General features: G+C 35.1%; 1 protein-coding gene across 4 annotated transcripts in view; it reads right to left on the minus strand.

Moving 5' to 3' along the window:
* Nucleotides 1–27,797, minus strand: part of LOC145671370 (DNA ligase 3-like) — a 965,078-nt gene that overhangs the window by 69,037 nt on the left and 868,244 nt on the right. For all 4 annotated transcript variants that reach the window (XM_081740441.1, XM_081740438.1, XM_081740439.1 and 1 more), the window contains exons 10-11: nucleotides 17,268–17,399; nucleotides 2,747–2,826 (exon numbers count right to left, since the gene is read on the minus strand). In XM_081740441.1, coding sequence (XP_081596567.1) covers nucleotides 2,747–2,826; nucleotides 17,268–17,399 — 212 coding nt within the window. The remainder of the gene's footprint in view (nucleotides 1–2,746; nucleotides 2,827–17,267; nucleotides 17,400–27,797) is intronic.

Genomic DNA, 27,797 nt, shown 5'->3' on the forward strand with positions numbered 1-27,797 from the left:
TTAATACTGACATAACGGCAATTGTTATACCCTCAGTGGCGTATTTAGGGGGGGGGGGGCTTCCGGGCTTAAGCCCCCCCCGAAATCTTACTTACTATAGTAAAGTATATGAAATATCTTGCAGAATTTTCACATTTTCAGGCAAAGCCCTCCCCGAAAGTTAGCAAAGCCCCCCCGAAAGAAAATCGTAAATACGCCACTGTAATACCCTTATAAGTTTTTCAAAATTGAAGACTATTTTTGAAGTGGGCCGCTGGACATGAAATGCATTGATTCCGAATTGAGCATATTGGATTTCATATTTTATATTTGTTAGTGTTCTGTCCATAAGTTGTGGTATAAATCAGGTTCAGGTAGGGGCGTAGACAAGGAGGGAGGGTTTTGGGGTCTGGACTTTACAAAAATTGCCAACTTTTTTATACATTTCGTCTAATTTGAGGGAGAATTTTATATATTTTATACATAATTTAACATCTTGATATGGAATCTTCCAAAATTTTGGAACCTTTGACTTGGGAAAGATTCACATCCTATTGATTTCTTACAAATGTTTTTGAGTACAGATGTGGTCGAAGAACTTTTTAAATATGGGGTTACATATGCTGCTCAAAAAACAATGCTAATTTTGATCTCTGCGTGGAAGTGATATATTGCTTTTCAGGAATATTATTCCTAAGCAGCTATGTGGACTGGAGCGTAGAAGACTCTATTAGGAAACAAATAAGGGCGTTCGAAATGTATTGGTATACAAATCAAAGAGATGAAATCGATTTGTAAAATCTTTCTTTATATTTATGTCTATGGTATTGAAGAGATTACTGCTAGTGATCGAACGGCGAAAATTCACCCGCTTCTAAATTTATTGAATGATTTGTTTCTGTGAAACGCACCAGAAGAGAAAAATATTTTTACTGACGAATCAATGAGACCGTATTTTGGAAAACATGAATGCAAGAAATTTATCCACGGTAAGCCAATTAGGCTTGGGTTCAAGGCGTGAGTTGCAGCTAACGGAACGGATATTGTCTACAAGCAGATTTGTATCAAGGCCGACATGGAGGTGAAGAAAGATAACTAACATGTCACTGGGAGAATTTGTGGTTTTGAAGTTTGTGATATTCCCAAATGTGAATTTCCTGGAGTAAGGTTCAATTTCTTTTTCGATATATACATTTTTTTTACCAGTGGTAAATTATTGGGTATTTCCACACATCGTGACATGAATGGAACTAAGACTGTTAGAGTCAATTGTACAGAACGCTGTCCAATTCCCACAGAAAAATAAATGAAGAAGCGTAGAAGATATGAATTTGAATGCATGGTTGACAAATCTGCCAACCTTATTGTGGTTACTTGGAAAGATAATAAGTATTATGTCAAAGTAATAAGTATTATATCAAATCACACTGGCGTGGAAACTTTGCACAAAATGAGTAGATACTTTTTGCAAAATAAACAAAGAATAACAGTGCAACAAGCCCATACCTTTCACCAGTATAACCACAACATGGAGGGGTGTAGACTTGGTGAATCAGAACATATGAAACCTTTGTATAGCAATTAGAGAGAGAAAATGATACGTGCCTATTCTGTTCTGGATATTCGATGTTACAATGAATAACTCATCCGAACTCACGAGCAAAATCTGGATGCTCTGGGTTTCAGGCGGGCATACACTAAGGCTCCTCTGCAGAGATATGGATCAGCGCCAAAGTCTTTAGGTTCATCAAGAGTACTTGATCAAGATGCAAACTTCACCACATGGGGCATCTGATCATTACACGTCAAAAGAGCAGTCGCTGTAAAATTTGTAGTAACAAGGCAGTGAAGGCATGCAAAAGATGTGAAGTTCCGTTGCATGATGAATGTTTCGACTGTTATCACGAATAGCAAAAGAAGCGAGAAGAGTAATAAGTTAAGATGAAAGTATTGCGTTTTATAGAATTCATATTACTATGTTAAAGAATATTGTTCTTTTGCATCAGTAGATAATATAAATTTCACTTTGTAACATCCATATTTTAGTATCGAATATAAAAATGCTTATGAATAGTGCGAAGCTTATATATATATACTAACAGAATAACTTCATATTCACATGTATTAATTTATTTTGAAATTTAAATTATTTTATGCAGCTAGTGCCAAGTGGGTCAGTAAAACGGCCCATGCTCTGGGCATACTTTTACATGCGATTTCCCGCCCTCAAATTTTGAAAATCGAAAAAATAATAAATTTCGTGTTTATTAATGTTAAATAAAAAGATTTATGAGAGTTTTTTTCTTTTTTCTTTTTTAATTCGTGACAAGAAAAGTTCTGAGCATGAATGGGTTAAAGTTTCCTTTTGTCTTTCCAATGGGAATAGAAGCAGATGGAAACATAACATTTGGTTCAAAATAGCAGAGCATTCGATAGGCTGATTGCAACCAGATGGAAGCAGTCTCACATCAGTATTATTACGCTAGAATAATTTATGTAACGTACAGAAAGAGTGCAAAAATACAGCGAAATTTACGAAACACTGCCCTTGGTTTTCATCTGTAGATTCCAACTGACTGTAGTTACGATTTTCACGATACTTACTCTTTAATTCACCAAAAGATGTCCTACAAAATGGCACAGGTTTCGACTCTTGTCGATAATGAGTTAAATGTTATTGGAAAATTATTCTAGTCTTTACTAACGCATTATTTTAAAATGAAGAATCAAATACTTTTAATTTAAAAGTAAAACCATTTTAACTTACTTGTTCAATAGAACTTCCCCATTGTAATAAATACAGTCAAAAACGAAAAGGCAGACGTTGGCATTTTCAAAATTCTCTCTCTGGAAAAGAAAACAAAATTACTTAAAAGTATGTATTAACTAGAATGTCAGTATTTAATAATAATAATAATAATAATAATAATAATAATAATAAGGGTAAATTTTATAATACGTTTAGGAATATAAAGATTTAATCGGGCATACGAACCGACCTGTGGATTACCTCAATGTCTTGAATTTGTTAGTGCTAATGTCGAATATTCTGAGTTGTGGGAAGTATTGTACTCCGAAGACGACTGTACAGTTATAACAGACTTACAAATCTTAAAATGAAGAATACAAAACGCTTTTTATTGTGGTGTTCTGGCTACGTGGACCTGACGCATACTGAGTGCCGAACAAGCAAGCTAGATGAACCAATAAGACTCCTATCGGCAACCACATAAACTAGGTGAACCAGCAACTTGGAAGTGCTGAAAAGGGAAACTTTTATAATCGAAATGTATTATAAAAGTTGCCACGAGGTTTCATCATCAATCCAGTAAACCTTCTGAAATGAAATGATACTTTCAGAAACACCGTGTAGACAGGGGCGGATCCAGGACCGACTTCTGGGGGGGGGCGGTGGGTTACCATACTGCTACTTTTAAGAGCTCCAAACTTTGGGATGAGTTTTATTTATATATATAAAATAAGAAAGTTTTCTCTTCTGGGGGGGGGCGATCGGGGCGATCGCCCCCCCCTGGATCCGCCCCTGCGTGTAGATATTATTAATGTAGTTAAGGCTTCCAACCAGTACAAAATAAAAATTAAACAAAAGTAATTGTAATAGACAACACCAACATAAAATTAGCATATGTATTAATGATTATTATACTAACGTTATAATTAATCCACATCATACTGACACACACCTATAGTTTCCATAGTTAAAATTATCGAACTGAGGAAACTAAAACTCCTTAAAAAAAAAAAAAAAAAAAAAAATTAAATCTTCATTTCTCTAATTCTAGATGGAAGTAAATTATTTAATTCCACTTGAACATTCTCGCACCCATTTGCTCATTTTGCTTCAAAAGTAAGTAACAGACTTTAAATACAGAAAATATATTGTATGAAATATTCAAGCATGAAAACATCTACAAACTATTATATATATATATATATATATATATATATATATATATATATATATATATATTATAGTTACAAATCTGACGAGAGTTGCCGCAAAAATCATAGCTTTTTTTTTGAGGAGGGGCTTCAAAAGTTCCAACATATTTCAACAAAAATTTTCTTGTAGGTCTTACATCTGGAGAACTATATATAGTGTAGACAAACCCAAACTATCACTTAACTCAGTACGATGTGCTTATTCCGTAGAAAATACGAAAACTCTATTTAATAGCCGTTCAAAATTTTGTGGCCCCTGATCCAAAAAACAATTATTGGCTACGATCACAATCTTTTGATCCATTTTTGATTTTCCTAATTTTCTTTTTTTTTTCCTTTCCTTTTTTAATGAAAATGAGAACGAAGCAACGAATTCTGAAATATGCAAATGGAAGGTTAGTACATATCTGAAACGTTACTATAGGGAAGTAGATAAACATCCATATCCCCATCAGGATATAGCAAGTGAAAAGTAAGTACAATGAATCATTCGTTACATACATGTGTTGCTTAGTTTTGATGTGAGGTTGAAATCGCAAGGTGGTAAGTCTGGCGAATACAATGGATGCTCGAGTACTTTCCATCATCCATCACACGAGAGGATTCTACATACACGCTGCCATACGGGCTGTAACACGTATGAACCGAGCAATTCGTTATTCTAATTTTTCTCGTGCTATATCTAGTGATGGGCAGTGGGAATATTCCCGGTGGGAAGGAATTTTAAAATGGGAATATTCCCGGGTTTTTTTCCTGGCCTATAAATTCCCGGGAAGGAATTTATTTCCATTTCTTTACTTTATCTTCCAAATTATAAGAATCGTATGACTCATTACTTTATTTTAATATATTATGATTTACTTCTAGGTTTTAAAGAATTTGGAGGTCAAAAAATTTCAAATTATTTGACGGTACTTTATGTAACTAATAATATGTTTTTTTTTTTTAAGTTCCATTTTCATTTGCACTAAAAAGTAAGGTAATTGTTTAGAATTAGGGGGCCAAAACTAGCAACAAGTAGGATGATTTATGGAAGAAATGAGTTCATAGTGATGTTCAAGTAGTCAAGAAAGTATCGAACACATTTTTAGGGCAGTAAGGGATTTATACAAAACGGAAAGGTAAATGGAAGTGATTTATGTGAGAAGAGAAAGTGAATTGCTGGTAACGAAGATAGAAAACCACGTGCCATGCGGGGCTCTAACTAACCCTAACGCTCGCTCTGCATCGCTGTCTGAATTTAATGTTGGGAACGTAATTTAACGCATGAAACCATAAAACAAAAGCATCGGAATAGAATATCGCAAAAAAGTAGGTGCAAAAGCTGGCCCCAATGCTAAAGAACAGACAAAATTAGCAAAGTACTAATTTACAAATGATGAAAAGGAACCATTTTGTAAAGTAATTTACAATTAGGTAGAAATAGAGATGAAGTACTATTAATAAGCCCTGAACCACCATTAGTAATAGATGTCGGTCTGTCTCCTCTCTCTGACTCCAATTTCTGAAGAAGTACTCGGACTTCTTTTACATGTGAATTAACGTATGGAATTTCGAGAAATAGGTAAAATGAAAGGTCATGTATGGCAATGTTACGTGCTAAAATATAAAGATAAGTAAGTATCTTGTAAATTTTATGAACATAAATATGTATGCGCAAATGTTGATAAATTGGTGAGACATGTATTTTCTAGCATTTACTCAATCTAATTGGTTTATAACATTTATAAATTTAATGTGTTTATCATATCAGTAATAGAGTCAAGTTGAGCAAATCCACTTACATATAATTTTAAACTGTTACTATATAATTTTTTCACACATATTTAATTGATAGAACATATTGTAAATAAATATACATTTATGCTACTTTCTAAATATAATAAAGTGTTGTTAAAGTAACATAGTACCGTTCAGAATATACATTTTAAAGAATCCTCTGTGGACAACAGTAATAATATGCTGTGATTAATTCAACTTTGAAATCATAATATAGTAATGGAATGCAATTTTCTTTCTGATTGAACATAAATTCCCGGATAAATTCCCATTTTGGGAATCTTCCCGGGCATCTTCCCAGGGAATATTCCCGAAAAATATCTTCCCGGGAATTTACCCATCACTAGCTATATCTTGACAGATATGTATATTCATCCAACTTTCCTATATGCAACCTTTACATAAATACTTACCTCCCATTTGCATATTTCAGAACTTTTTGCTTCGTTCACCATTTTCATTTAAAAAAACAATGCCATGACTGTCGCGGTAACCCTCGTAAAAGATAAGAAACAAAAGAGAAAATTCATGATAAGTAAGAGAATATAATATATATATATATATATATATATATATATATATATATATATATATATATATATATATATAAAAGAGAACGTACAAATCCTTTGTTCCCTCATCACGCTAATACGGCTGAACCAATTTCTTTTATTTTTGGGGGGTTATTAGGATTTGGACCCTAGATGGTTTTTATCATATCACTTTAATTTTTAATTACCAGTGTCTTGAGATAATTGACCATTCAAGTGTCCATAACGTACAAATCCTTTGTTAGATCATCATAGGTAAAAATAAACGTATTTATATGCAACCCGCATGACCGTGTCACTCGGCGGGTTAACATAAATGGCAGGCGCTATAATGTTAACATTTACTGCAATCACTTGAAAGCGAAAAAGTAAAAATTATCTAAGTAACAAAGTTTATTGCGTTCCGGGGTGACCGCAGCGAAGCGGGGCGGGTTAACATAAATGACAGGCGATATAATGTTAACATTTAATGCAATCTTCTATGGTTTTTATCATATCACTTGAAAGCGAAAAAGTAAAAATTATCTAACAAGTAAACCTTACGTTTGGGTGAATCGAGTTGCTGACTGAGATACATATGAGAAAGTAGTACTAAATGTGGTCAGTATTTCAGTGAAGTTGTAGGTGCGAAGCTCCAGGGGTTTAGGAGATACAGCTACCAGAACATCACATGGAAGTACAGAGTAGTCTTCATACAGTTGGAGGTAAAAGCTCTGTAAGACCTCTTGTAACGACAAAAGGTGAATAACAAATATATGGGTATATATTAGGACTAAGGGGAAGTCATATAGTAAGGGTATACCTGACGGCGACCATCTTGAAATCCGCCATTTTGAATTAAGGTTAAGTTTTTAAAATATGAATAGGGTCATGTGATACATGACTTAAGGCGCAAATTCAATCAGAAGAGCAATGGTCACGTTAATTTTGAGTTACGCACAATTGGTAAAAAGTTACAGGGAAATTAAATATTGTTACAGCATATGTATTAGTCCTTTACCCCACCTTGTAAATTTTGTTTTAATGATAATAATTAAATAAAAAGCAGGTGGATAAATATTAGGTCTATGGTAAGAGTTGCCTTGATGGCGGCCATGTTCAAATCCGCTATTTTGAAGCAGACAAAAGTTTTAAACAAAACGCATAACATTGACACCTTATTAATAGCAAATTTTACCATAAATCCAACGGTATAACCATTTTTGCTTTATCGTGAACCAGCATTTGTTATCGCATTCACAAGTTGCTAATTTAAGGAAAAATGACCAAAGAGGAATTGATTCATAATTGAACTTGGGTCTTTCTTCCAGAAAAGTCCTCAATTAGTACAATCAATATGTAGTTCAGAAAAGAGTGCATCACTTGCACAAATGCTCTGCTCACAGTGAGCACACCTGACAAAGGCAATCGAGTTACACTTGACACATCTGTCGTTAACAATTCCGTCAAAGCAGTAGTCGTAAGGAGCAGGGACGTGTAGTGCGTATTACCGCTGTTACCGGCGGTAACGGTAAAAATATTAGTTTTTCGTTGTTTTCATATATCTTCAAATTTCATTATCGACATGGGAAGATGTTTACATTTTCCTTTTTCTTTTCTTTTTTTTTAATAAAAAGATTGGATGGCCTATGCTTCATTTACATTGTGAACGAATGCAACATGCCAACACCAAATAGGAGCATACTGTTGTTGATACCGCAGGATTTCAGAGGTAACGCGAACCCCGATAGCGGTCATTCACTCCAGAAGCACCTTTCAGTGTGCCAGCGAGAAGCATCCTGTGGACTCGTATTTGGACTTTCGGAATGGCCCTTATGTTACCGTTCGGCTGAGTGGAACAGAAAAAATAGGAACGTTCCCTGTCAAAACAAGGAGAATCTAGAATATCATCAACATGTATATTCTACTCACCGCCCGCTTAGGAGTCTATTCGCTCTCCTCTCGCTGTAGAGGATCAAGCGGGCGGTAATTCTACTATACTGTTTCGTTTGCTTCCCCATTCTAAGGATAGAAACTTGACTGTAATTTCAGTATTCATAAGGTTATTTCATTGTCTAACAGCATACAATTTCGGTAGCAGGTTTTTCATACTAATAGCATTTAACACATGCTACTGGAAACATGTTCCAGTGCATTATTTATATGTTAATCTATCAATTTTACAACAACTTTTGTATGTTAATACGTTATCTTAAATTTGAATAATACAGCAACAGTGAACAAGAAGAATATATTCCATAGGATATTCTAACAAAAATGTAATATAGGTTTACTTTGATTCAAAATAAAGTTTCTCATTGAATGTTAATTTGAGCTTATGGGCATTATTTTTTTAATTGAGATTTTATTTCTGTTTAAACAGTATATAAATTTAGATGGTTGTCTCATGCCTGAAGGAGCAAAGATATTGTCAGTCCCTGAAGTGTAATTAAATATATAGAAATGCCTATTGATGAAACACATTGTGCTATATGGGAACTGTTTCAAGAGCAAGGGGAAATAGTAATGATAATTAGAGCAAAGCAGAGGTGTTGCCCGCGCTCCTTTCAATTCGAGTAATTATTATTATTTAAGATTTATGCTAATTAAGTTGAAAATATTTTGTTTTTAATTTAGTATAGAAAACTTTCGATGCAACAAATTTCCAACTCTAGCCGCTAACCTACTAGTTGAATTTGGACTTCGATGCAGTTTGATGAGTTGAAAAAGAACTGTGCAATCGTCTTCATCGTGCCGCAGCTTCGCTGTCTAACTAATTTTCAATACGGAAAACTTGTTGCTCAAACATACAATGAAACTCCAGTTATGGTTGGTGAGGTAGGGAACTGCAGCCTCTTGTTAATTATATTTTCATTCTTATGCCCATAGACTTAATTTAGTTTTAGAAAAGTCCGTTGATTATACAAAAGGGCATAGGCGTAAATAGCACCCCCGCAACCCTCGCGGCGGGGGGCGCACGAGCTCCAGGGGCGCAAAATATATAGAAACTAGGGCGCATAACTAAAGGATGCGGGGGCACTGAAGCTTCAAGTTACGCTACTGGAAAAGGGTATGTTTTTTTTTTTTTAAATTGTGTTGGGACTTGCTTCTTCTTCCTCACAGTCTTCAAAAAGAACAAATTCTCTAGATTATGTAGTCAACAAAAGTACCCCAATAGTCTCAAACACAAGGTATGGAACTATAGGAGTAGGGTAAATGATGTGCTGTACAGCTTTAAAGATGAACTGTTAGGAGTCTTTAAATCCATGATGGGTAAAACCAACGAATAGGGTTCAAAAACCAGAGTTTGTGTAGCAAAATTCTATCAAACCTTTCAAAGTTTTGACTTCAATTTTTTACTTGAACTGTTTTCTGTTATAACATCAAGATAAGAAATCTTGTTCAATATCTTACAAAAGAAAGTTCATGATGTAGGTTACTGCAGAAAGAAAATAAATGACTTTGAAAAATATCTAAGATCATTGAGAGATAGTTTCAATTATATTTAGTAAAAAATGAAAGAACATGAAGAGCCACATTGTTCTAAAAGGTCAAGAGTAAATGAAGTGGAATTTGACCACTTTGCCAATGCCTATAGTTTGAAATGGCTGATACGCTGAAAGAAAAAGTGAATACTAGATTTTCTGATATGGAGAAACAAGAGTTACTTGTAGTATCAGCAACCGGTAACAATCGTCAAATTGTCACGCCACGTCACTGGTAAGGAGCGATCCATTTAGTTTTGTGCTGGTTAATGATAAAGCAAAAATGGTTATACCGTTGGAGTTATGGTAAAATTTGCTATTAATAAGGTATCACTGTTATGCGTTTTGTTTAAAAATTTTGTCTGCTTCAAAATGGCGGATTTGAACATGGCCTCCATCAAGGCAACTCTTACCATAGACCTAATATTAATCCACCTGCTTTTTATTTAATTATTATCATTAAAACAAAATTTACAAGGTGGGGTAAAGGACTAATACATATGCTGCAACAATATTTAATTTCCCTGTAACCTTTTACCAATTGTGCGTAACTCAAAATTAACGTGACCATTGTTCTTCTGATTAAATTTGCGCCTTAAATCATGTATCACATGACCCTATTCCTATTTTAAAAACTTAACTTTAATTCAAAATGGCGGATTTCAAGATGGCCGCCGTCAGGTATACCCTTACTATATGACTTCCCCCTAGTCCTAATATATACCCATATATTTGTTATTCACCTTTTGTCGTTACAAGAGGTCTTACAGAGCTTTTACCTCCAACTGCATGAAGACTATTCTGTACTTCCATGTGATGTTCTGATAGCTGTATCTCCTAAACCCCTGGAGCTTCGCACCTACAACTTCACTGAAATACTAACCACATTTAGTACTACTTTCTCATATGTGTCTCAGTCAGCAACTCGATTCACCCAAACGTAAGGTTTACTTGTAAGTAACAACGTTTATTGCGTTCCGGGGTGACCGCAGCGAAGCGGGGTGAACGCTGCTAGTATATATATATATTCTATTTCGAAAGTAATTCAATAATTCATTCATTTTTCATCCTTATCTGCTCTTATTTTCCTTTTGTACGACGTGAAGATGACTTATAAACGATCGAAAACTCTAGAATTAGTTTTATAACTGTTAGGGTGTTGGAAAAGTAATACAGGACTTGGGAGTACTTTCACATTGACACACGACCATAGTCGTATGTTCTTTCTTGCTCTATACTCTTAGGAAAACATCTGTGCATTAATCTATTTTCTTTCTGAAAACAAAGTATGTCAAAAAAATAATTTTAGTCAAATCTATTTCAATTCTTTAAATTTGCCCATAAAACCGCAGAAACAGACCGAAACATTAACTAAAATATGGGATAAATGTGTGAGCGAATTCACAATGAAATGTTGGTTCCGGAATTTCAGTGTAGAGACCTCAGCCTAGAAGATAAGGGAGATCGTTGACCTCGTTCGGTTATAGACAACGATGAATTGAAGGCGATTGATTTGAAGAGTTATGGATGAACTTAACTTCATCACTTGACCATTTGTAGAAGCTAGGAAAAGTGATAATGATAGGCAAATGGATGCCATAAGCCAAAGAAATCGGTATTTTGAACTTTGCTCTATCTGCTCTGACCCAACACAGACTATCCATTTCTAGCTGTATTAAGACATACGATGAAGTATAGATTTTACTAGGCAACGGCGATGTTCTATGCAATTATAAGATTGTATTTCCTCTCCTAATATATTTCTAAAGTCGACATTGCAACCAAAGAAGTTCAAGTCAACTGCAAGGTGATATGTATCCGCAGTGATCCACTATAATTTTCTAATTCGGGCGCATCCGTCACGGCCAAGAAATATTCCAGTCAATTCATTTCGTCTTTATAATCACAAATATTGCAGCAATTTGAGCGTATACATAAAACTTGTCCAATGATAAGGAAAAGATACACTGTAAAAAAATGAGGTGTTGACACAACACAAAATGACTACCACTTTAGCGTGTTACTTATGTGTTAATTCAGCACCAAGACATCGCCTTACGAGCATATCATTAATAACTAGTTACTACCTGAGAGAATTTGCATTGGTATGTATCGTTTAATATGAGCAAAGCTTTGCAAAATATATTTGGCATATATGAGGAGTAACGAATAATGTTCTATGTTCTCTGTAATCGGTCACAATAATATTGTTGTAAACCTGTGAATCATCTGACAATAGTTACACAGATAGCTGTGCTTCCATCTGTTTTCTTTATTTGTTATTCTTGTGTCTTAGCATATATGAACATAAGATGGCAGAACAGTTGCCTATGTAAATGTTGTCAGACGATTTACAGGTTTACAACAATATTATTGTAACCGATTACAGAAAACATAGAACATTATTCGTTACTTGGCATAAGTGCCAATGATATTTCACAAAGCTTTGCTCATATTAAACGATAAATACCAATGCAAATTCTCTCAGGTAGTAACTAGTTATTTCTGATATGCTCGGAAAGCGATGTCTTGGTGCTGAATTAACACACAAGTAACACGCTAAAATGGTAGTCATTTTGTGTTATTTCAACACCTCATTTTTTGCTGTGTACATATAGTTATGACATATACATTCAGACTAACGTAATGGTATTTAGATTATATTAAACTAATTTTAGGATGTCAAACTTACATAAAAATATACCATTGTAATACTATAAAATATATTCGTTGCATATCTAGTAGTTCGATATCAATATAAGTTACATATCAACATATTCATTTTCTATCAAGAAATTCATTCAAAAAAATAAAAACAGTGCTCTAATAGGTAGATTTTCATTAACTTTTTGAATGTATATATTTGTTCCGTGATTAGAATGGATTGAGGGAGTATACTGTGAAAGATAGTACCCAATATATCTTGGATTCCTGTCACACAACGGTCTACAACGTTGTTTGTTGAAATTTTTAGCCTTACCTCTGGTTGTTTCGTATTTGTGTATTGCTGTTGTTAGAATAGCTTAGCGTTGGCTTTAACTAAGGGCAACATACAATATCATATATGTAAAGAAAGGCTAAATGTAACATCTTTCAATTTCTTGAAAATTGTCCTATAGGAGTAATTTATTTTGGTGTCCATTATAGTTGACATTTTTTTTTTAAATAATGAATAACGTTACTTTTCGGGAAACTTAACCTAAAGACTACACCAGACATAAACAGAGATTCTGAGTCGTATCTAGTTCTAAGACAGGTTTGGTTGATTTTAAAGCATATAGCATTTTATTGAGCTTTTGGAAAAGAGAATATATATATATATATATATATATATATATATATATATATATACGAGGAAGAATTAGGAACTAAGATTAGAAGGCCGATATTTCGGGAGTTTTGTCTGTTATAGAGGAACGAGGAGTGCGCTTTAATTTTAATACATGAAGTTGGCAACTGTGCAGAGTTTTAGTCACCCGACACCTACAGCGTTAGTTGCATGTAAACACAAATGGCAACTCGTTTGGCAAACTGGTGTCGCGAAGACGTCCCTTAAGTTATTCAATTTCTGTGGGCGAAACATGTAACCGCGGGTGAAATTAACCGGCAGCCGGTAGAGGTTTACGGAGAGACTGTAATGTCTCATCAGCATGTTGCAGAATGATGTCTGAAGTTAGGGGCTGGTGGAGAAAACGTCCCCGACGAGAAGTGCAGTGGCCGACACAGTATGGCACAACAGATTTGAACACAGTTCGCGTGGAGAAACTGATTCAGAACAACAGGAGAATCACATTATCATCTAAGGAGCACCTAGGAGGCCGTCACTTCGCTTCAGAGAAGGTGAAACACTTCGTGACAACGTGGCTGAACATGCAAAGACAGTATTTTTGCCAGGAGGGAATCTTCATACTTATCCTAGGACAGTAGCGTAGCCAGGATGTGTGTTTGGGGGGGGGGAAAGTGCTGTTATAGCTACATATAGAAACATTACAAACAAACAAATATATAAACATAAAAATATATACAAAATTACAAACGTCAAAGTACCAAAGTACATTGTCGGACCTCTTTGGGGGCCCCTCTGGGCCCCCCTTCTCTACGCCACTGTCCTAGGATGTGACAAGTGGCTCAACCAATATGGAGACTGTGTCGAAAAATAACTTAATGTATATACCAGAAATTTCTTTGAGTTTGAGTGAGTTATTTTCTCTGCACAAAGTTTGTTTTGAATATGATGGAAATTTAAGGTTGTAGCTTTCCTGTATTTAATTAAAGTTTGTTATGGCCAAACCAGCATTTTAAACTACGAGTTGTCTCGTCGTAACTTTCTCCTGGTATTATTGGGCTTGTGTAATCAGTATGCATAGTTGTGGTTGCGAATGTTACGTTATGTGGCAGATAACTAGCTTATAGCAGAACTAATATGGGTACTAATATCGATCCTTTGAGAACACCGTTGCCAATGCTTTTAAATAGAGATGTGTGGGTTCCTGATTGACCTGTATCGGATTTAAAATGGCGTTTCAACAGCTTGGGTATAATTTATGTAAGACTGAATCCATATTAAAATCCCTCTTAAATTAACGCGAAATTAAATTAACGCTAATTTTAGAGTTTTTCTGTAATATCTTCAAAACAAATAAAAAATATTCGAAAAGCAAAAACGTAGTGCACTAGACAATATTATTTTGCATGTGATACCGTTATCACAACTCGTCTATCTGCTTTCGATTTGCAACTGACAATAGATTTAGGATTTTTTGCGGGTTCTATAAATAGCGGCATACCAAAAGCAGATAGGTGAATTGTGGTAAAGATAGCACATACAAAATCGTATTGTCTAGTTCACTACGTTTCTGCTTTTCGAATATTTTTATTTGTTTTGAAGATATTACTGAAAAACTCAAAAAAAATAGGGGTAGTTTAATTTCACTGTAGTGAAGACCCTTAAAGCATAGCCAGTAAGTTTAAGGATAAGAATACTGTAAGGGACAGAGTCAAACACCTTGAATACATCTAGAAACAATCCCACGCATTATTTATCAAGAGCTTCCGTCTCCTCATTGATGTAATTATAAATTGCAGTTTCAGTAGATTTGATGCCTAGATACCAAAGTATGCACCGGTACGTGAAATTATATTAAGTACTCATAAAAATGATATAGTTTGATTGAAGATCACTTTTAATATTATATTTGAAAACGAAAATAATAATAAAAAAATGTTCTATAATTTTCGAAATTATTTTGGCTTCTTTTGTGTATTCTGATTTAACTCTTGCGTATTTTAATTCCTGCGGAAATACGTATGACTGTTCGGAAGGACATATTTACTAGGTACGATAATGGTTCTAACATATATTTCAAATTATCGCCATTGGTATTTCATCGAAGCCAGAAAACCATTTTTGACTTTAATCACATTGTTATATTCATTCTGTTCCTCTTCTGCTGATGTTGAACGTAAAAATACGGTACCCAAAGCTGTATTTTTCTGATAAGGGCTTAGGAGTGTTATGCCTTTAAAAATGTGTCTGTTATGAATATCAGTGTAATAATTATTAACGGTATTTACGATAAGGTCTGGATTTGTAATTTTGTTTCCATTATCACGTAATATAGTAATTTCATTTTTGTTTTGATGATATTACTTTTCAACTAACTTTAAAAAGTTCGTTACTGAATTCTCTACGTCTGTGTGTGTGTGTGTCTGTCTGTCTATTATTTTCGATTTTTTCAATTTTGAGCCCTCCATTTGATGAAGCATCACAAAACATCTGAAAAGAAGTGATGGAATTTTTCGCGTCACTCTTACTGTTCCCGAGATATTGACCCAAAAAGTTCCGATTTCGGCAGATTTAAAGAGTCATATCTCGGGAACCGTAAGTCATAGAGAGATTATATTGGTGTTGATCAATACCAGTTATTGACTCAATAATTATTGCGTCATTAGTTATTGATTCAATAATTATTGCGTCTTTAGTTATAGATTCAATAATTATTGCGTCTTTAGTTATAGATTCAATAATTATTGCGTCATTAGTTATTGATTCAATAATTATTGCGCCAGTAGCTATTGTCTTAATAATTATTGCGCCATTAGCTATTGCCTCAATAATTATTGCGCCATTAGCTATTGTCTCAATAATTATTGCGCCATTAGCTATTGTCTCAATAATTATTGCGCCATTAGCTACTGTCTCAATAATTATTGCGCCATTAGCTATTGTCTCAATAATTTTGCGCCATTAGCTATTGTCTCAATAATTATTGCGCCATTAGCTATTGTCTCAATAATTATTGCGCCATTAGCTATTGCCTCAATAATTATTGCGCCATTAGCTATTGTCTCAATAATTATTGCGCCATTAGCTATTGCCTCAATAATTATTGCGCCATTAGCTATTGTTTCAATAATTATTGCGCCATTAGCTATTGTCTCAATAATTATTGCGCCATTAGCTATTGTCTCAATAATTATTGCGCCATTAGCTATTGTCTCAATAATTATTGCGCCATTAGCTATTGCCTCAATAATTATTGCGCCATTAGCTATTGTCTCAATAATTATTGCGCCATTAGCTATTGTCTCAATAATTATTGCGCCATTAGCTATTGTCTCAATAATTATTGCGCCATTAGCTATTGTCTCAATAATTATTGCGCCATTAGCTATTGCCTCAATAATTATTGCGCCATTAGCTATTGTCTCAATAATTATTGCGCCATTAGCTATTGCCTCAATAATTATTGCGCCATTAGCTATTGCCTCAATAATTATTGCGCCATTAGCTATTGTCTTAATAATTATTGCGCCATTAGCTATTGTCTTAATAATTATTGCGTCATTAGCTATTGACTCAGTATTATTGCGTCAAAATATGTAGACATTTTTTTGTAGTAGTTGTTAGTTATTGACTAATAATTATGATATTTTCGAAACGTAATATAAATTTCAAAAATATATTTTTTTTTTAAGTTCGATTTGGCAATGCTGTTCGAGCATTCTCAATTTGTTATCTCTGTGTTCGCTATTTTCCACACAGTAGGACAGTAGGAAATAAAAATGCTAGGAAATTGACATTATAAATAAAAAACTGCTACGCCTATGCTCGATATTGGTTAATAGGAAAGGTTGCATCATGTTACATGATAGGAATATTTTCAAATGACTGTAGAATTTACACGTATTGGGATATTAAACTCTATCCGGGAGTCAAACCTTTCGAATATTAAATCCCACGTTTTCTTATATCTGGATAAATTCTCGCGAGAACATGTTTCAGGCCAACCCTTAGCATGCCTTCAAAAGCCTTATTCGGTTCAGAATTACTGGCGCTTACGTCCCTGGAATAAGTTTTGACAAAATTAAATTAAATCAAGCCATCTCTTCAATTCATTTTATTTAGACTCAAGCGAGTCACGACAGTATAGACTTGTGGTTCGCTGCGTTAATATTGAAACAACTCAATACATACTGAAGTGAGTATATATTAGTTCAGTTTTTTTTTTTTTGGGGGGGGGGGTAAACTTACCTTGTGTTTACCTAAAGTGCCAAATGGAAGAGGCGTTTGTGTTTTCGTGTCAATCAGTAGCACCTCACAGTCCAACACCAAATCTTCTGCATAAGGAAAAGCTTTAGGGATGTAATCTTTGAAATGAGAAACCTGAAATGTAATGAAACACAAATCATTAAAACAATGCTTAAAATTAGTATACTAACATAGAACTATATTCTAAAAATTAAAAATACACTAAAAGAATAATTACATGTGACATCAATTAAATTAAGTATTAACTTTTTAATGGTCAGAGATGCAGCGTAATCGGTAAGGTGTCTGACTACCACCAGATGGACAGAGTTTTATCTCAGCAAATGCGGGATTTATTCTACCGTTCTATTCTCAATCAAGTGCGGCGTAAGGTCACGTACCGTCTGCAATGTAGGTACCTGGGAAACGTGAGGACTAAAGGTTTCCAACCGGTCGTGATGACCACCTTAATACCTCTAAGTGCAAAGGTCATAGGTTATTTTCTTCACACTGCTTGTGGAAGATCCATTGTCCTGTCTCGAATTGAGAGCATTTCCTTTAATAATTTAATGGGAATAATACAAGTATTGAGGGACACCTCAGTAGTCTAGTGGTTAGAGCAGCGTTTCCCATCCGGCGTGCCGCGAATGGACCGCTGGTGTGCCGCGAGGAAATCGAAACAAAATTATTAATTCTATAGCAACCAAATTGCAAGACACAGGAAAAAAATGTATACTTTTGTATTTCACATTACTATGAATTTCTACCATGGAAAAAATTACTGCAATTGTAATACATTATTCTATATCAGTGTGTAGCAGACAGTATTTCGGCTCGTACACATTTCTACGGTTAGCTGCTATGTTACGCTTCAATTGAGAGTCATACTAACACCGAGAAATGGAAGCACTTGTACGGTACGCGTCAAGTGAACGTTCGTAGAACTCATTCGCACGTGAATGACAGAACAACACTTTGTTCAACAGCTGTGTTTTGACCTCGACGCATCGCAAGCTGTGTGATTGCAACAATATGCTCCGGTTTTGGTTAAAACAGCAAAGTTAAAAGTACAAGACATTTGTTTGTTCGTTCGTTATTTAATGATCTTCGTTCTTAGTGAAAGGTTGGATACAGTTTTCGAAAAAAGAAAGCGTATTTTTAAAAATCTGAGTCCTATATTTCATTGCAATTGTTTTCTGTTTTAAAATTAGAATAAAAAAAAATAAGCATAATGAATTAGCATAGGGGAAAACCAGTGATCGAACTTTCATCTCTGTGAGAAGGAAATCAGTAATCACAGAAAAAATTACCATGGTATTTTATATTTGCAAATAATAATAATAATATCTATGTGTGCGCCGCGATAATTCAAGTTACACCCGTAGTGTGCAGAAAGTTGAAAAAGGTTGGTAAACGCTGGGTTAGAGCGTTGGATTCATGTCCGCGTGGTTCCGGGTTCGATTCCTCCCGGTGCTTTCCCAATTTTCGGCGTCCACCTAGCGTCGTGCGGCAAACTAGAGAGTCACGTGAATAAAAGAAAGCTCCAGATCGCAGCAGCAACATGGCGACGCGGCGTGTTGACCACGTGCTCCTTGCTAGGTTGAACGTTGTTCCACCAGTCGCTAACAGATGGCGTTGAACGGCGCTCAGGCTCACAAATCGGGCTGTTACGCCAAGTAGTTTGGTGGTTAATACAAGTACTGACAGTGGCGTATTTAGGGGGAGGGCTTCCGGGATTAAGCCCCCCCCCCGAAATCTTAGTTAGTATAGTAAAGTATATGAAATATTTTGCAGAAATTTCACATTTTCAGGTAAAGCCCCCCCCCCCCCGAAAGTTAGCAAAGCCCTCCCCGAAGGAAAATCGTAAATACGCCACTGAGTACTGAATTTGCTCCGTACTAAATTTGAATGATTTAATTCTGTTTTTTTTTTAAGTTTATTATCATTCTATCATACGGATAGTCAGATCGAGACATCTATGTTGTCAGAATATATTGGTCAAATGGAACATATGCGCACTATGTAAACTTTTAATTTGTGAAACTGGTGAAGAAGCCAATGAGCATATTGGAAAGAAGAGAAATGATAGAACAAATTAGGATTTCAGAAAGGGACCAACATGCTGATGGTTTAATGAACTGTAAGGATAACTAACAGAAATTTTAACCAATAAGTGGAAACAGAAAGTGAAGAACAAAGAAGACGGAGAGGTTTAGTTGTTATTACTGGCGCAAATCCCGGGGCGGTGATGAGGGAGACATGTACCCTCCAATCTTGGAACTGGGGGACTGTCTCCCCCCCAATAATTCGATTTGAAATGTGCTTTTTGCGAAAAAATGTGATGATTTGTGTCCGATTGCCACAAAGGAAAGTGAGATGAAATTGATGTCCCCCCACAATAACCCTCAAATCTGCCCACCTCCCAGTGTTGAAGACAACTCTGGTCCCTGATCTTCCACAGCATTGTTTTTCAACTTCACAAATATTTTGAGCATCGCTTAACAAAAAAAGAGAAAAAAAAAGGAAACAGTCTTACTTGTCTCCCCCAATGTTGAAGACAGATTTGCGCCAGTGGTTGTTATAGTTGCAGATATGTATGAAATAAAATGAGATGAAATTGTTGTTTTACGTCCCACGATTATGGCGGTTAGGCTAAAGGAGACGGTGAAGATGAGAAATGAATGAAATGGTGGAATGAAGAAAGTGGGAAGACACGAGAGAACCTTGAGGAAACCCACGCACACGGTGTTAATCCACCACAAAGTTCACTTGGCGGGAGCAGGGTTTGAACTCAGGACCCCATGCACCTGAGGTGAACGCTCTACCACTGAGCCACCGCGGCCCCTTTCCAGATATGAAGACGACAGTTAATACTGATGCAATAACATAGTACCAACAACTAGTCCTATATATACTTACATTTGGAGAAATAGAAAAAATCTTTATGTACAAACATTTTTTCCAAGTGTGCATTTTATTAATAATTTGTTCACGTCTCTAATCTAGATATCTGCTTGACTCTCTATTACTAATGTCAACGCTAATCAATTTCTATATTATACAGTCGTGTTCAGAAGTTCAGTAATACCAAGGAAAAATAATACACGAATGAAGGGAATAATATATGTCCCCCCCCCCAGATGTATAGACGTCGAAAATCACTCTTCAGACCAGGAGTAAAAGTGAATTTGAAAAGGTATGGGGACAGTAGTTAGTCGCAAGACGTCACGCCGTCCCCCCCCCCCGCCTATCTTTGCCCATTGTAATTCTTTACAACTTGGGGGACATTGTACATATTTTTGGAGGTGGGGAACGGCGTCCGCTCACGTTCCCCCTCACTTTTACCCCCCTGCTTCAGACTAAACCGAGAATCATCATTGAAGAGTACTCCACTGTTTTTGGTTTCACTCATATTCTTTAAAAATGATGGAAAGTTAAGCATATGACGAAGTTAACAAGATTTACAGTATTACTACTACTACTAGTAATAATATCTAGTGTTATATATTATTTAACCTTTTTTTTTTTTAAGAAAAAGCATTTTATGTTCTGAAACATTTTACCGATTGCTTTATTTTTCTTTACCGCTTTTATGCTTTTAACTTCCATTCTTACCGTACTTCTTAACTTGATAGTTCATTCATAAGCAGGAGGTTAGAGCCATTGGCGTTATAATGACAAGGAGAAATAGGCAAGCCTGATAACTTCATTATACCATCAATCACTTTGTTCTTGTAAGAATTATTTAAGTCGTATATACAACGATAACGTGTATTCCCTTTATTTATTTTATTAGGGTGACCAGATTTTCTTAAATCCAAAAGAGTATATCGAAAAAAAAATTGACAGTAAGTATGAAGACAAGATGAATTACAGTATTTTATACAACGCGCATGAAAATGAGTTAAAGACTTAAAACAGTTTTCTCACCATCATTCATACTTCTGCGCCGATCTTGCTTTCTTGAGTAAGTTAATGTCATCCTTTATTGCAGTCTGAACTCTTCAGAGATCATGCTTACATTGAACTTCACTTTCATCATTTGTTCCAGTGTCGACACTGTGACTTGACTTTTTTCCTCGCTCCAGTAAGTGTTAATAGCATTGAAGAGCCTCTCACAATCAACATTACTGCCCGGTAAAGGAAACAAGAATTGCACGAGTAGCACAATCACTTTTAAATTTGACCCAGCCCGCACTAAATCTTTGTACACTATTTTCTATTTGCCCATCATTGTCTCTCTTTTCTCTCCCCATTGTTTAAGGTGTTCTTTAACATATCTGGATATTGCACAGTAAGTGTCAAAAATACCATTATCACTGAATTCCAACGAACTGTCTACATGTTTTACCTGTTCATAGAAATATGCAAACGACTCGTGAAATTCTTCATAGGTAACTTATGTGTCAAGTAGTAAATGTTTCATCTTGTTTACTTCTCCGAATAAAAACGTTGCTACCACATCTTTATGTTATCACTTTAAAGTAAAACCTTCTTGACACTGAGTAGGCATATTCCTCTTTTATATTCCCTTCTTTTACAAGTTTCGTAAGTAAATTTCTAGCAGAAAACGGAAAAAAGTTTTGTTCAATTCTATCTTTGTATTTCCTCAGAAGTTCAAAATATTCAACAGAAACTTCAGTCGTTGTTATATCCTCCCTCTCAATTTTTGTAATTGTTTCAGTGAACAAAATTAGCTGAGCACACAGGAAATACAGCCACAACTTACTTGTTTCGTCTCGAAAAAAATTGACTATAGCTATTGGAGCATTTTCATCACTCAAAAAGTACCCTTAAGTGGTTCATACTGACGTATAATTTTTTTTACACACGGAAGCAGAGACAACAATCTCGTCTTTGAGTGATACAAAAGACCCTCATAATGACAGCCAATGAACTCTCAAGAGTTTTTCAAACTTTCTGTCCTTACAATAAAAATACTGAAATTGTTGTATATTTTAAAAACCAAATTCTCAACATCCATCGGTATTACTCTCGAACACGCCACAGAAATTCCATTGTGAAGAGTCCCACACCCGATAGGCAAAACATTTTTCTTCAACCTGCACTCTAATTCGCTATGCACGTTTCCTGTTGTTTTACTTTTTATGCTTCCAAAATTTACTGGTGCATTATCAGCTAGAAAACTGATGACCTTATTTTCCAAACAAAACTGACGTAATGTACCCATTAATACGTTCGACACAGTTTCCGAGGTTTCATTTGATATGCTATGAATTTTTAGAAGACATGTTTTTTACATTAATATCAGTATCTACTTCACAGTACCGCACTAAAACAGGCATGAGTTTGGTTGCTTTACGATTGGAAGCATCACAAGCAACAACAACGAAAGGAGCCTTTTTAACACTATTACTTAAAATATTTTCTGACCACACTCCCACCACACTTGTTAACAAAGCCTCCGTTTTCGTTCTCGCACATGCAAATTTTTTATTCACTGTTGATTTCAAAAGTTTGTTAGTGCAGTTCATGCTTCTAAAAGAGTGGTCATGTTTAACATTATGGTATGACCACACAAGTTCTAGTCGAATTAAATCTAGCTCTTCTGAAGATTGTGTGGTGGAAAAAAACTATCCAACTTACCTGCTTCGGAAGTAGATGAGCATTCAGTGTGCGACTTCGATTTTATATGTTGTTCTGTATCATATTTCCCTTTATTTTTTATTTTTTTTTTTTTTTATAGAGAACTCCTTCTTGCATACCGTGCACCATGCTTTGTAAACATCGTTACTGTGGGCCCTTTTAATGCAAGGATAGCTTATTTCAAACGCTTGATTATACTGACATTTTCCTCGCGACATTGTTATTAAAATAAATCCTTCCAATTCTCGAATAATATAATTGATTGAATGTACGTACGCACGTTAATTAGAATAATAATCACTGCTGATTCCCACTACCAAGAACTAACTCACTTTGAAGATAAAACAAAACCCCGTGCCATAAACTGTAGGAATACCAGATATAAATCCCGAAAATATAAATCATTCCAGGCACTCAATCAATTTAATTAACAATTTAATAATTAAAACGTTGAAAGTTTGGATAAATCTATCACTTTAATTTTGCCGTCTTTACTATAGTTTTAGTACTAACTATTAAAAACAGTTTAGTTATATTATTATTTTTTTCTTTTGCAAAATGAAAATCTGGCAACCCTACAATGCAACGAGGACGAGAAACGCAGCACAGTGCAGCGGGTCTGCTACTACGAAGTACTAAACAGTGTTGTCTACGTCCAAGATTTTATAGGAAGAAAAAAATGCGATTTTCAATGGGAAAATGCATTAAACGTTAAATGAAATTGAAAATACCACAAAAGAGTATAATTCGATATTTTTGGGAAGAAAAAAAGAGTATAGAATATATGAACCTAGAAAAGAGTATAATACCCTTAAAAAGAGTATGTCTGGTCTCCCTAATTTTATTTATATTTACAGCAAAAGTGCTATTTTAACGAGCACTAACTATATATATTAAAAAGAACAAAAAAATTAATGTAACGAATAATATTGATTTGTGAATGTTTAGTTTTCGGTCGCTAAGTAGAAATGATTGTTTACTCGTTGTTATGACAGTGACCCGGTTACTAAGGAAACTATTTTGTTAACATGTGCTTGTTTATATATAATTATCAATATATAACTCAACAAAACGTCGTATAATATAGATATGTATAGCATTGCTGTACAGCAATTTATAGTTATTACGAAATATAGTATGTTTATCTGATCGAAACTGGTGTGTAATTCTTAAATAATCTTCGCAGTGAATACTCTGAGAAAAAAAATGTAGGTGGCGTACTTAAAAAGATAGGTTACATGCGTAATTCTTGTAATTTTTGGACTTAACGTACAGCAGACGTATAACTGAAAACGCGTGTTTTACAATACTTTCTGTATAAATGTTTCATCTATACATACTTGCCGTATGAAACAATGTAGGCTGTCAGGATCTCACATACAAATGGACGTATATAACATATAGTTGACGAAGGTAACATAAGTATATGGATGTGATATACGGAAAACTGTTAGATGTTAGACATCCTGCAACGGCATGATATAACACCTAAGGGCAGTGCCTATGTAGCATACAGATAACGTATGCTCCGTACTGATTTCTATAGTAAGCAAGAGGATACCGTATATTTGTACAGTATACCGCTGTCCGGAGAACGGATTTTCCTCTGTGTAGCAAATTATTTTTGGAAGGAATATATTACGAGATTTTAGTTAATTCCAACTGAGGTAAACGTTATATATATATTCGTTCTATGTAAACGTTATATATATATATAGGAATATATTCGGGTCTACGCATAGTCAACAATATTCACACGGCATCTACTTCAACTTATTACATTTGCAGATGTAGTATAGATCAACATATATACACATGTAAGTCCGTAGCAGGCGGAGTCAACGCTGAAATTATAAGTAGGGATTTATAAACTGTTTTCTGCGAATATGAATTTGAGATCGAAATTGATTTCCTATCATGCTCGTTTGTTGTTAGACAACTAGGTAGGTTTTTGGGTTACCAAGCTCATTTGACAAGGTAAGACAGTTGGTGCCGACCCATTTATTATGAGGGGGGCGCGGTGGCTCAGTGGTAAAGCGTTCACCTCCGGTGCTCGGGGTTCCTGGTTCGATCCCAGCTCGCGCCGTGTGGACTTTGTGGTGGACAAACACCGTGTGCGTGCGTTTCCTCGGGGTTCTCCCGTTTCCTCCCACTTTCTTCATTCCACCATTTCACTCATTTCTCATAATCACCGTCTCCTTTAGTCTAACCAGCATAACCATGGGACGTAAAACTCAAAAGATTTCATTTCATTTTCATTTCCATTTGTTATGAAATTTGCAGATTTTGTAACACATGCTCAGAGACATAGCATTAAATGTAACTTTAACAATAGGACTTTTTCTTTTAAAAATATTGAAATTTATAGTAGTTTAAATAACTTAAAATAATATTTTAAAAGAACAATAATAAGAACAAATATTTTCTTTTCTTCTTGTCGAATGGATTGATATATTACTCAACGAAAAACGTTGTTGGCAAAGAAAATTATAACAATAAACCTGATAAAGAACATTGATTCCTGTAATTCCGTGGGTATAAATGATGCCCACAATAGAAACATGACACTTTCTCAATAAGATTTAGGTTTTATTGTAGTGATCAACGATAAAACCGGAAGTGGTTTATATCTGACCTTCCGGTTTGAATAGAGAGAAGGATGCAGATGGTACCTATTCTTAGAATGCTAAATCGACTCCAAAGAACTGCTTCTTCTAATGTATTACTGTTTATGCTTTATGTAGATCAATATTCAAACCGGAAGTTGTAGAGCATTTCTATCATTTCCGGTTCAAAAATATTAATCGGTTGCAGGAATAATCGAGATGAAATGTATTCTTTTCGAGCTTAATCGATTGCAGGAAACTGTTTTTCGCTATCTATTACCGTTCTTGCTCTATAGTGATTAATTTTAAAACCAGAAATGGCTGGTTTCTATCGCTTCCAGTGGATTGGTCACCTCTATCGATCTTGCATCGTTTGGCCTAATCCTCGTTTCGCCTAACCAATTATCTGACACTTTTATGACAGATAAAAGATAAGTTTTATGTCCGCCATTTTAGGCGAAATAAGGATACTCGTTTGGCCTAATCCTCGTTTTGCCTAAAATGGTGGACTATAAAAAAATCGTGGAGATAAAACTGGAGGGAAATTTTTTTGAAAAAAACAATCCCTACTATGTGAAGAACTGAGAAATACAGATGCAAAACCAGTTAAATCTCTCTTCCATATTCAGTTTCATAAACTGTTAAATCCCAAACCTGCAAATAGCCTAATGAGAAAAGCAGAATCAAACCCGGTTAATTCCATATCTCAAACAATTTGAGGTTTCGTACTGTATAGGATTAGTTTAGTAATCTGAATATTTATTGCAACTTCGTAAATCATTCGAAATTTTATTTGGCAGAATTTGAAGTGTGTGCTTTCATTATTTTTTTTTTATTTTTGGACTGAAAATTGAAAAAAAAAAGAAAATGAAATCTTTAGTTTTACGTCCCACGGTTATGTTGGTTAGGCTAAAGGAGACGGTGATAATGAAAAATGAATGAAATGGTGGAATGAAGAAAGTGGGAGGAAACGGGAGAACCCCGAGAAAACCCACCAACATGGTGTTTGTCCACCACAAAGTCCACATGGCGCGAGCTGGGATCGAACCAGGGACCCCAAGCACCGGAGGTGAACGCTCTACTACTGAGCCACCGCGCAACCTGGACTGAAAATGGAGACACGATACGTCTTAACCTAACTGTTCGTGAAACTTTTCTGTGCTTATTTAATTTTCTTTAATAATTACTAGACAAATGCACGCAAAATCGAAAGAAAACGATACTCTAAGCAGCGATGGTCATAATTTTGTTATCAGACAACACCAAAATTGTCCAGAAAACGTACATGAAAAACTGGAAACGAAATGTAGCCAAAAAGACAAGGTGAGTGGATGGTTAAAAGTCGTTTGTTTTGTATTTCAGGGTAATTCTTTACTTTGAACAGAACATTGTTGGATCAGGTTCTTCTCTAAACGGTCTCTTCAGCTTCAGCAGAACCTCTTTCTTAAAATGTTTTGTGTCAATTATCATTCAAAAGTATAACATGCTTCTGGTACAACATGTTAAAAAATTTTGCCACTTATTTACCATTTCTGATTCTCTTTCTGCCACTGTTTTGCTCAAACTCAACATTTGCGCACTTTGTTTTGCTATATTGCAAATTCATATATTGGGATAAATGGCAAATTAATATTCACCCTATGTTAGTCCATAAAAGGCTACAAACTCTTCCAAAATATAGTCATTCAGTTTAGAAATGTATAGAGATAGGTATAATTAACTCCGCTTGTAGTTACGAAGGGTTTGACGATTGAAAGCAGCTCAATGCTCACGTTTTACAAAGAGGTTTTTGAGGAATAGAAAACCGAGAAAATGGTGATGCACCAGAGGACGACGACGATACGGATTTCCATTTAGTAGATGATGATGGAGAGGAGGTTACATAATTCAATTTTTTGCACATTTGGATCCATTGTTTTCAATTTAGAACAAAATTAATGTAGCATTTATGTACCCATATTCATTTGTGCCAATCTTGTGCAATGTATAGTTGATAATACATCCCCCCCCCCAATATTTTAGTAGGCATAATACTGATTTCTGACTCTGACTCCCTTTCTTTTTGATAGGTTTTGTATCTTGAGCCTCAACAAATATGGCCGCTTGTTCAGATGCAAAAGCTGTTATTTCCATTTACATACGCAAAACCTGTTAAATCCAAACTATTTTCTTCAATAATGCAATTCACAGACTAGTGTGATTATACAGCTTTCGACAGACCAACACTCGAATTATTCTTAATTTTTTAATGTTCTCTAGTTTCTAATGTTATTTTACAATTATGACGTGTTTAAAAAGTTTTTCTCGATTTGTCACAAAT

The sequence above is a fragment of the Thermobia domestica genome, chromosome 15 (assembly GCF_964235325.1).
Source record: "Thermobia domestica chromosome 15, izTheDome1.hap1.1, whole genome shotgun sequence".
NCBI classification, from domain to species: Eukaryota; Metazoa; Arthropoda; class Insecta; order Zygentoma; family Lepismatidae; genus Thermobia; species Thermobia domestica.